At 46.3% G+C, this 12,383-nt stretch overlaps 1 protein-coding gene across 1 annotated transcript in view; it reads right to left on the bottom strand.

Annotated features, from left to right (window-relative positions):
* Positions 1-2,209: 2,209 nt before the first annotated feature.
* Positions 2,210-12,383, bottom strand: part of tmprss6 (transmembrane serine protease 6) — a 39,536-nt gene continuing 29,362 nt past the window's right edge. Inside the window, 8 exon segments of the mRNA XM_083765593.1 lie at positions 2,210-2,469; positions 3,720-3,856; positions 8,231-8,418; positions 8,474-8,629; positions 10,079-10,250; positions 10,732-10,854; positions 11,653-11,766; positions 12,009-12,107. Of these exon segments, the coding sequence (XP_083621719.1) occupies positions 2,305-2,469; positions 3,720-3,856; positions 8,231-8,418; positions 8,474-8,629; positions 10,079-10,250; positions 10,732-10,854; positions 11,653-11,766; positions 12,009-12,107 (1,154 nt within the window). The 3' untranslated portion in view covers positions 2,210-2,304.

Raw genomic sequence — 12,383 nt, 5'->3', positions numbered from 1 at the left:
TTAAAATAATCATTCAGAATCAGCAGGTTCAGCAGGTCTTTAAAATAATCATTCAGAATCAGCAGGTTCAGCAGGTCTTTAAAATAATCATTCAGAATCAGCAGGTTCAGCAGGTCTTTAAAATAATCATTCAGAATCAGCATGGTTCAGCAGGTCTTTATTATAATAAGAATAATAATAATCATTCAGAATCAGCAGGTTCAGCAGGTCTTTAAAATAATCATTCAGAATCAGCATGGTTCAGCAGGGCTTTAAAATAATCATTCAGAATCAGCATGGTTCAGCAGGTCTTTAAAATAATCATTCAGAATCAGCAGGTTCAGCAGGTCTTTAAAATAATCATTCAGAATCAGCAGGTTCAGCAGGTCTTTAAAATAATCATTCAGAATCAGCAGGTTCAGCAGGTCTTTAAAATAATCATTCAGAATCAGCAGGTTCAGCAGGTCTTTAAAATAATCATTCAGAATCAGCATGGTTCAGCAGGTCTTTATTATAATAAGAATAATAATAATCATTCAGAATCAGCAGGTTCAGCAGGTCTTTAAAATAATCATTCAGAATCAGCATGGTTCAGCAGGGCTTTAAAATAATCATTCAGAATCAGCATGGTTCAGCAGGTCTTTATTATAATAAGAATAATAATAATCATTCAGAATCAGCATGGTTCAGCAGGTCTTTATAATAATCATTCAGAATCAGCATGGTTCAGCAGGTCTTTATAATAATCATTCAGAATCAGCATGGTTCAGCAGGTCTTTATAATAATCATTCAGAATCAGCATGGTTCAGCAGGTCTTTATAATAATCATTCAGAATCAGCATGGTTCAGCAGGTCTTTATAATAATCATTCAGAATCAGCATGGTTCAGCAGGTCTTTATAATAATCATTCAGAATCAGCATGGTTCAGCAGGTCTTTATAATAATCATTCAGAATCAGCATGGTTCAGCAGGTCTTTATAATAATCATTCAGAATCAGCATGGTTCAGCAGGTCTTTATAATAATCATTCAGAATCAGCATGGTTCAGCAGGTCTTTATAATAATCATTCAGAATCAGCATGGTTCAGCAGGTCTTTATAATAATAATAATAATCATTCAGAATCAGGTTCAGCAGGGCTTTTTCGCTCACTGATGGAGAACCTCCATTCTCTCTTTCCTTTCCTTTCTGTACCAGTTTGGTACAGAAAATCTGTTCATCCCCAGTCTTGGGCAGTAACAAGTTACTATAAATATATTACTGTAATATTACTTTACCCACTAACGAGTAGTGTAATAGTAATATTACTCTGCCAAAACAGTAATATTATATCATATTACTTTGTAAAAAAAAATAGCACATATTACTCAGGATTTGTTGGCTACCGTTTGAAAACATTTCATTTAAAATGTCAAGTGAGATTGCTGTTTTATTTGATTTGAGTTGTCCATTTTGGGTCAAACTTAGATGAGCTGAGCGTAGGGTAACATCCAGTATGTTTCATTTTTTTATGGGCAAGGCAAAGTTTAGCCCTGTGATTAAACATAGCATTTGGCTTGGGTGTAGCATTTTTCAGAGATTAACGTTTGGTATATGGCCTTAACAACAGATTTTAGAACTGTCATTGCAGTTTACAACCTCATAAAATACCACTTATGTCCAAAAGGCAGCCCCCAACATTCAATACATTAAAGTTGGGGCTAATTTACAGAGGGCGGAGCGAGCATTTGTGTTTGAGGAGTCCAGAAGTCTGACAGGAACAGAGAGACGGAAAGAGAAGCTTCTTCTGAGGTCTTCAGTGTTCTAAACATATGTGGTCCATCAAGGATGCTATGTGAAAATATTCAAAATAATGTTATGGACATTTTCCTCAAACTATATTCTTTGACATACAAAATGAGTGGTCAATAATATCTCCAATATGTTTACTAGTCCAGTACACGATGGAGAACACAGCCGTGTTTTTAAAGAGGGAGAGTGGTTAGACGGTAGACCTCAACCCTTCTACTTTATTTAATTTGAGATAGTGGAAAGCTGAGATGGAAGGCGTAAATGTCAAGTGTATTATTGTTATTTCCAATTACCAAATTCCAGCTCTCATTGACATGGAAGACTTTTAGTTTTTCCTCTGCAGTGACATTTCTGACATTCCTGGGTGTACAGCACCCTAACGTGAGGCATGGCCAAAGCATGGCCCAAAAACGTTGAGAACCCCTGCCCTAGACCAGGGGTCCTTGAGGGGGGTTCCATCGCACAGTGTGAGATGTCTGCATGGGGCAGCAAATCTGGTGATTCCAAAGATCCCCAATGAATCTTCGTGACTTTCAGGGGTCGCTGATGACTCCTTTGATCCACATGGTGAGCTTGGTGATGCGTGTGTACACGCCATAGTAGTCTGGACGCCCACAGCCCTTCCCCCAACTCACCACCCCTGCCAGGAACCAGCGACCTGAGGATCCTTGACACACCAGGGGGCCCCCAGAGTCCCCCTGTGAGGCAGAAGAATAGGCAGAGAGCAAGGCACAGATTCATTAATCACTGTATACCCACTTCTCTCAAAGAGAAAGATACCCAGGCAGAGTACAGTACACTTAGTCAAATCTGAATTATATTAGCAACTTAGAAGGAGCAAAATACATCCGCAGCGCTTCCAAACACGGACCAAGCTGCCCGAGGCAGAGGAAGAGACACAGGCCAACGAGGGCGCATCACATCTGCAGTCCTGATGAGCTGGTTTCTACCTAAAGGTATCTCTTTGTGTGGGAATGTCGGAGCTATTTGTTTGTAAGCGGATGCTGGAATATAGGACTGAGGGCATCATAAATCAGTTGGGCTCTGTGCAATACTGTAATCCCAGGTGTCCAGATGGTATTTATGTTCCAGTTAATTTCCCCATGGCTCATTTGATTGACTAAGAAGCAGATTTGAACTGGAAGTGAAGGTGTCATGTGTTTTTCTGGTTCAAACCTGCTGCCGAGCCAATCACCGATATAGGAAAACTAACCGAAAGAGGAAATGGATATGCCACCGACCTTCTGGAAACCTCGGCCTGTACAGAGCCTATTGCATTCTCCATTCATGTCATCGTCAGACAGACGACCTATAGACATGGACTGGAAACCTCGGCCTGTACAGAGCCTATTGCATTCTCCATTCATGTCATCGTCAGACAGACGACCTATAGACATGGACTGGAAACCTAGGCCTGTACAGAGCCTATTGCATTCTCCATTCATGTCATCGTCAGACAGACGACCTATAGACATGGACTGGAAACCTCGGCCTGTACAGAGCCTATTGCATTCTCCATTCATGTCATCGTCAGACAGACGACCTATAGACATGGACTGGAAACCTCGGCCTGTACAGAGCCTATTGCATTCTCCATTCATGTCATCGTCAGACAGACGACCTATAGACATGGACTGGAAACCTCGGCCTGTACAGAGCCTATTGCATTCTCCATTCATGTCATCGTCAGACAGACCCTATAGACATGGACTGGAAACCTAGGCCTGTACAGAGCCATTCATATCTCCATCTCCATTCATGTCATCGTCAGACAGACTACCTATAGACATTCTCCATTCATGTCATCGTCAGACAGACCCTATAGACATGACCCTATAGACAGACCCTATAGACATGACCCTATAGACAGACCCTATAGACAGACCCTATAGACAGACCCCATAGACATGCCAACGAGATCTTTACATGGTTAGTTCCTCGCTCACACCTGGCAGGCGTCCTTCTCTCCACCGCGGTATCCAGCGCAAAGCATTCTGGGAGTGACCAGGTGGCCATAGGTGCGGACACAGTCCTCCTCACTGACCAGGCGTACGTCCACCTTCTGGAGAACGTTGCTACTACCGCCTATGAAGGTAAAACAAGAATGACACGTGATTAACCCATTCTGAACGGGCACCCATTTTGGTGTCGGCATCATGTTATGCTTTAGCTATTTAAAAATAGCAGATCTACAAGCTCATATCGCGCCACCGAGTGGCGCGATACAAGCTTGTAGGTCTGCTATTTTTGAGAAATCGAAGAGCGACTGACATTTTTAGAATCTGATCTCAGGTCAGAATAGGTCAGAATAGTTTTGATTATTAGTTTAGATAGAAGGAGCAAAATACGGACAGCTATTTGCTACAGTATCCAAAGGTTTATCTTTGTGTGGGAATGTCAAAGCTGTTCCATTCGTTTGTAAGCGGATGCTGGAATAGGAGTGAGGGCATCATAAATCAGTCCCAGGTCTCCAGAAGGTTGTGTTGCAGTTCATTTTCCCATGGCTCATTTATTTCTTTTTTTATACGCAGACAGACGCAACAAAACACAAACACCAAAAACAAAACAAAATTCCCCTAGAAGCCCACCACAGAACAAACGGCTTCAGCTAAAGAATAATCTTCTGTACCACACTAGTGAGGTATTGCAGGTCCTAGCGAGTTTGGAAACACCATCAGACCCCCCCCTCCCCCCAACATATTAAGATGATAATGCCCCCATTTAAACATTTCCAACTTATCCAGCAACTTATAATAATGACAGTCGATCTAAAGCAGCCAAGTGGTCAAGTGACATGACCTGCACAGGTGTGGCTTTCCATTCCGTAACCAAGAGCCTCCTCTCCCTAACATAACAGCAGTCTGAATCCAATCAGCTATAGGGGGATATACACCACTCAACATAGCCGGGTCACCCAAATTAAACAGATTTTTGGTTTAAAATAAACTATTCAAAATGATTTAGTCAAATAAATGAAGTCCCTCACATTTGTATGTAAATTACATCCTGCACATATTCTACATTCATTAAAACTCTGAACTCTGACTGCATGGGGAGATAGGTGGGTTATTGCTCTGAGTCTAATGATCATTATAACAATGTGAAAGAATATATTTAAAAAGAAGGGAAAAGGTTATATCCGTGGACACTCAAAATATGTTGGATTTCTTTTAATGCGCTGTCATTAAAATGTATGACTTACACTGACTATTCTTCAAAATAAAAAGATGGCACTTCATTTAAAAAAGGTTCCCAAACCTTTCAGCCCGTGACCCAAAACAGAAATTAGATATTCGCACGGGACCCAAACTAGTGAAAATAGCAGATGTACAAGCTCACAATGTGTGAGCTCGTTGTGAGCTTGTAGATTTGCTATGTTCACTATTTGTTATGGAATTTCTTAGATTTTTCTTTCATTTATTCATGACAAAATCATTGGATTTTGTTATTATTTCATGAAAAGTTTAGCTTTTTTTGGGAATGTTTTTTGAAAATGTTTTGAAATAATAATAATTAAAAACCAAATGGGAAACAAAAACTAAGAGGACCCATATAGCAGATTCATGTCTGCGGCGACCCACAAATGTGTCCCCCGAACGCAGTGTTTGGGAAACGGTGCTCTAGCCCATTCTGAATGGGCACCCATTTTGGTGTCAGCATCATGTTATGCTTTATCTATTGAAAAATAGCAGATCTACAAGCTCATATCGCGCCACCGAGTGGCGCGATACGAGCTTGTAGGTCTGCTATTTTTGAAAAAAATCGAAGAACGACTGACATTTTTAGAATCTGATCTCGGGTCAGAATGGGTTCATCAGACACAGTGTGTGTCCGGCGGAAACCTCGTGTGAATCTGATCTCAGGTCAGAATGGGCTAGTCTAGAGCAGCGGTTCCCAAAGTGGGGTCCGCGGACCCCTAGGGGTACGCGACGCATAGCCAGGGGGTACCCCAAGCCCCCTAAAAAAAAAAAAGAAAAAAAAAAGTTTTTTTTTTTTTTTTTTTTTTTGAGGGGCTAGTGAATCATGGTGTGTGTGTGATATGAAATGTCCAGTACCTCCCCAGTGCCTCCCCAAGTGCCACCCCAGTGTCTGCCCTGCAGTGTCTGCCCAGTGCCTCCCCAGTGTCCGCCATGGTGCCTCCCCAGTGTCTGCTTAGTGTCCCCCTGAGTGCCTCCCCAGTGTCTCCCCAGTGCCTCCCCAATGTCTCCCCAGTGGCTGCAGTTTCTCCCCAGCGCCTCCCCAGTGCCTTCCCAGTGCCTCCCCAGTGTCCCCTCAGTGCTTCCCCAGTGCCTCCCCAGTGTCCCCCTGAGTGCCTCCCCAGTGCCTCCCCGTTTCCCCCCAGTGCCTCCCCAGTGCCTCCTCAGTGTCCCCCTGAGTGCCTCCCAAGTGCCTCCCGAGTGCCTCCCCAGTGTCCCCCTGAGTGCCTGCCCAGTGTCTCCCCAGTGTCCCCCCAGTGCCTCCCCAGTGTCCCCTCAGTGCCTTCCCAGTGCCTCCCCAGTGTCCCCTCAGTGCCTTCCCAGTGTCCCCCTGAGTGCCTCCCCAGTGCCCAGCCGAGTGCCTCCCCAGTGCCCCCCTGAGTGCCTCCCCAGTGCCCAGCCGAGTGCCTCCCCAGTGCCCCCCTGAGTGCCTCTCCATGCTCCCCAGTGTCTCCCCAGTGCCTCCCCAGTGTCCCCTCAGTGCCTCCCCAGTGCCTCCCCAGTGTCCCCTCAGTGCCTCCCCAGTGCCTCCCCAGTGTCCCCCTGAGTGCCTCCCCATGCTCCCCAGTGTCTCCCCAGTGCCTCCCCAGTGTCCCCTCAGTGTCGCCTCAGTGCCTCCCCAGTGTCGCCTCAGTGCCTTCCCAGTGCCTCCCCAGTGTCCCCTGAGTGCCTCCCCAGTGTCTCCCTGAGTGCCTCCCCAGTGTCTCCCTGAGTGTCTCCCTGAGTGCCTCCCCAGTGTCTCCCTGAGTGCCTCCCCAGTGTCCCCCTGAGTGCTTCCCCAGTGCCTCCCCAGTGCCTCCCCAGTGTCCCCCTGAGTGCCTCCCGAGTGCCTCCCCAGTGTCTCCCCAGTGCCTCCCCAGTGCCTCCCCAGTGCCTGCCCAGTGTCCCCCCAGTGTCTCCAATAGCAATACAAGAGCAATAATACAAATTAATCTTAATTTATTAATCTTATTCATTAATTATTGAATCAAATTAATTAATTCATCAAAATGTTCGACGCAAGAAGGCCCCCCTGCGGCCTGCGCCCAGCACCATGCCAAAGCTTTTTCCTGCAGGAAACACTGCTTGTGGTTGTAAATATATTGTTATCTGTGTTGCGAGGATGAGGGGGTACCTGGAAAAATATCTACCCCAAAAGGGGTACCTGGTAGGGCATTCATCAAAAAATCGATTTATCGATTTATCGATAAACGAGTCACGAGTCGACTCGCAGCAGCGCGAGTCGAAAGTTGAGCTTTTTTTTTTTTTTTTTTCTCCCCTTTTTTCATTGCATTCAGAACGCGCCCTTAATTAAAAACCAAATGCAGCTGTGTAGGCTATGTGGCTCTCAGCGCGCGGTGTCCCACTATTGAGACTGGCTGAAGTCTGTTTGAACTGCGCTGTGTCAGAGAAGTAACAGATAGAAGCACGCAAACGTTACCCCCAAACGATATCCCCCTCACCTCCGTGCTGGAAATATAACGTCTGGGTTCCCGAGGCTACATGCATGCTGACGCAATGACTGTCTGTTTCTGGCTAAGCTTTACGCGCAGCGCACATGAACCTCTCCGTCTCCGGTCAGTGCGGGTTGTTGTTTATTTGCATGGCTCAGAAAATGAGTAACAAATGAGAACGTTATCGAGTTGTGGAGGAGGAGGAGGAGGAGAATAATAATGTCATATCTCTCATTGTGTTCTCGGTGCTGCTGCTGCGCTGTGTGCCAATACCACTACTTTACCTGGATAACATCATCTTTTCATTTTGACATGATTCACATGAAATAATAATCCTGTACCGGAACCGCGTGTAGCGTTTGGTTTCATTAATGCTATCGTCACAAAATAGCCTACAGCTGCTGCTGCTAAAGATACAAAGATTGGACATTTTTAAACGACGCAAAACTTATAATTCCCCTCTTGCGTACCAGTGCCACGTGTCCCGCGGACCGGCACCGGTGTTTGGGAACCTCTGATATAGATGATACATGCACTGTGACTGTGTCATATTGGAGAGGCCACTGAATGCTCAGTGCTATGTTTGACATGCTCCGTATTTGAGCGCGCGGCAGCTCCACCCGCCCCTGTTAAATCCCCCGCGCGTCCGCGTTCCCCCCCCCCCCCCCCCCCCCCGCCGCCACCAGAAACGATAATTCGACTTATCGATAAATTACTGTCCGACAAGTCGACTGGGAAAAATCTCAAGTCGTTAATGCCCTAGTACCTGGTCCAAAAAAGTTTGGGAACCCCTGGTCTAGAGAGTCTACCGTCCCTGTTGGGAGTCTCACCTCCTTCCCCCAGCGCCCCCCAGCCGCTCACCCAGCAGGGCAGGCCGGCCTCCAGCCGGTGGGAGGGCGGGGGCAGGCAGACGGGCCGGGCGGGGCTGGCCGGGGGCGGCCCCGGGGAGGCCCGCTCCAGGGGAGGCCCGCTCCAGGGGAGGCCCGCTCCAGGGGAGGCCCGCTCCAGGGGAGGCCCGCTCCAGGGGAGGCCCGCTCCAGGGGAGGCCCGCTCCAGGGGAGGCCCGCTCCAGCCTCAGCAGAGCCAGGTCGTAGTCGTTGGTGGCCCGAGCGTAGTAGTGGTGCAGGTGGACGCGTCTCACGCGCAGCGGCCCCTCCTCCTCCTCCGCCGGGCCGCCGTGGCTCAGCAGGTGCTTACCCAGGGACGCCGTCCACAGCCAGGGGGAGAATCTGGGGAGAGAGTTCAGTTGTTCTCACAGTGGTATGGATGGATGGATGCATACAGTATATATGGATGGATGGATGCATACAGTATATAGCTATGGATGGATGCATACAGTATATAGCTATGGATGGATGCATGCAGTATATAGCTATGGATGGATGCATACAGTATATAGCTATGGATGGATGCATACAGTATATAGGTATGGATGGATGCATACAGTATATAGCTATGGATGGATGCATACAGTATATAGCTATGGATGGATGCATACAGTATATAGCTATGGATGGATGCATACAGTATATAGGTATGGATGGATGCATACAGTATATAGCTATGGATGGATGCATACAGTATATAGCTATGGATGGATGCATACAGTATATAGCTATGGATGGATGCATACAGTATATAGCTATGGATGGATGCATACAGTATATAGCTATGGATGGATGCATACAGTATATAGGTATGGATGGATGCATACAGTATATAGCTATGGATGGATGCATACAGTATATAGCTATGGATGGATGCATACAGTATATAGCTATGGATGGATGCATACAGTATATAGCTATGGATGGATGCATACAGTATATAGCTATGGATGGATGCATACAGTATATAGCTATGGATGGATGCATACAGTATATAGCAATGTCTTAGAGAGCAGTGGTTTTCAACCCTTTTCGTATCCAGGCCCATTATTTATTCAGCATTTGCGCCACAGACTACCATGATGAGATTCAGCCTCTCACGCTCAAAACTAAAGGATGTGTTGTTGTCGTTGGATTAAGATTTTGTCCACACATCCATACTGTATTGATGTAGCCTGGTTAATAAACCAGACTAATATCGCACGGACCGCGGGATATTAGTCTGGGGAGGCTCAGCTTGGATTTCATTTCCAGGGAAACATTTTCTCTTTGACGCAATTGGTCAGAGCTACTGTCAGTCAAAGGTCTCAAGCATTGAAAGTCACTGTACCAAAGCCCGCCCATATTGCATACCGTGTCCCGATTGGCCGCCCCATTTCTCTGGTGTAGGAAATGGGTGTACAATTGAGCCTCTCCAGACCGTAATCCGCCGGCAGGCAATTTACTTTTGCCAACGGCTGATTCTGTCTGGTTTATTAACCAGGCTAGTATTGATGTGGTACCATTAGGACAGATAACGGGCAAACGTTGATCAAAATAACAATTATTCTACATTGTCTAATTGTGTAGACTTCTTGTAAATAAATAAAAGTAATATGGATGTTTTACAATAATGTAACTCTTGAGCGTGTTAAATGAAACCAAATGGACCTGTGGGGGTCCACTTGGTTTCATTTTACATCTACAGTAGGTGGGGACAACCTGGAACCAGGACTGGTGGTCACTGGTTGAAAACGACTTATAGTAGAAATATTAGATCAATGTGACATGCTGTCTCTAATCGTCACTCACTGGTCGTCGTCATAGAAACAGTGGGCAGCAGACACCACCCATTGGCTGGAGAGCAGCGCTCCGCCACAGATGTGTTGACCTCTGATCTGCAAGCTGACCTGCCATGGCCACTCCCCCTCTGATGCATTCACCCCGCCCACTATACGACTGGAGTACTCCCTCTGACCACATTCTGAACACACGCACACACATGAAACGCATGCACATGCACACACACACACACACACAGACACACAGACACACAGACACACACACACACACACACACACACACTCACACTCTTATCACACTCTTGTGCTCACATAAACTATGACAGCTGACAGGAGTCCGCTATAAAGTAAACATTGTTTGTGTGCGTGCGTAAACTCAGGTGTCTCCCGCTGGGAGGAGAAGACATCCCTGAGACGCGCAGAGAAGCGCAGGCAGCGGCATGAGCGCGCTGCAGGGACTATCCACCCAGGCTCAACACACCCCTGCCCCACGTGTGGAAAAGTGTGCGGATCAGCTATTGGTCTCAACCGCCACATGTGGGCGCATGAGCGCGCCAGGCGCTGAAAACCCCCCCCCTTACCCCCGGGAGATATGAAGTCATCATCGACTACGATGGACTGCCATAAGCAAGTAAGCGTGCGTGCGTGCGTGCGTGTTCTCACCACAGTGTAGTTCGTCCTCGTCGGAGTCATCAGGACAGTCGGAAATTAAGTCACACTCTGGATTTGGTTTCTTCAGACATGTTCCATCAGCACACATATATGTCATATCTGTACACTGCACTCCTGAACACATCAATACACACATATAGGTCATATCTGTACACTGCACTCCTGAACACATCAATACACACACATAGATCATATCTGTACACTGCACTCCTGAACACATCAATACACACACATAGGTCATATCTGTACACTGCACTCCTGAACACATCAATACACAACGTATAGAAACGTACAGAAACATGCAGCAACAAGTACCAAACCCATGTAGTCTGGCTCCAGCACTTTAAGTAGAAAACATGTTACAATTAAACCTAAAGGTTAAGGATACATGGCCAAGACCTGTTTAAAACATATTTACAGAATACAGATGCAAACTAAGTGTATAACATTTTCTCTCCTTAATTATTAATCAGCCAAAACAAATGGACTGGAGATCAGCTTGATGCTAGAGTTGCAATCTGAGAACCCATCGTAAAAAATATAAGGGGAAAAACAGCGCTGTGTGTGTGTGTGTGTGTGTGTGTGGGGGTGTGTGTGTGTGTGTGTGTGGGGGTGTGTGGGTGTGTGTGTCCCTGTATTAGACCATGCACCTTCAGAGACCAGCCTCTTCCAAGTGGGACCGGAGGATGGAGTGCGTGGCTGCATGGAGGACCAGCGCGTGGCTGCATGGAGGACCAGCGCATGGCTGCATGTGCGACACTGAGCTGGACATACACGGAAGAAGAGCGTTACCTTGGGTGCAGTTCTCCTCGTCCATGAAGAAGAGCGTTACCTTGGGTGCAGTTCTTCTCGTCCATGAAGAAGAGCGTTACCTTGGGTGCAGTTCTCCTCGTCCATGAAGAAGAGCGTTACCTTGGGTGCAGTTCTCCTCGTCCATGGCTTCAGGGCAGTCTGGGTGACGGTCACACACCTTGAAGTAATCCACACACTGCCTGTTCTCAGGACACTGGTACTGGGCCACACACACTGACATATGCATGCATATGTTCACGCACGCACGCACGCACGCACACACACACACACACACATACACGTACGCACACAGAGTAACAAACTGATAGACTGTCTTGGCTATAGCATCAAATTGATAAATATAAAGACGATAAAAAAGCAGGTTGATTGTTTTGAATGTATCCTACCCCGTAAACCCCAATGTGAAACATATAGTGACAAAGCAGATATAAGATGCTAAGGCGGTAGAGACTCACCACAGGTGTCCTCATCAAGACCATTAGGACAGTCCTTGATGCCGTCACAGGCAGGGACACACAGGCCATTCAGAGTGCACAGGAACTGACCCGGACAAGCTACATTAAGCATCATGCACGCACACGCATGTACACACACACGCACGCATTGCATTTTAATATAAATGATATAAATTAATATAGAGGCTTTTATTTTAGTTTGCATCTATATTTCCATCCATCCTCCACATCCTATGAGTATATTATTAAATACCTTTTATTGAAAGGATAAGCCCCTTGAGATGTCGCATCTCATTTTAGAGGGTCCTCAACACAGATACATTGTACAATACAGTTCACAAAACAATACAACAGTACAAACAAAACAAAACGGAA

The sequence above is a fragment of the Protomyctophum parallelum genome (genome assembly GCF_964188405.1).
Source record: "Protomyctophum parallelum genome assembly, chromosome: 5".
Classification (NCBI taxonomy): Eukaryota; Metazoa; Chordata; class Actinopteri; order Myctophiformes; family Myctophidae; genus Protomyctophum; species Protomyctophum parallelum.
The sequence above is the reverse complement of the archived record's forward strand: the minus strand, read 5'-3'. Positions and strand labels throughout refer to the sequence as shown.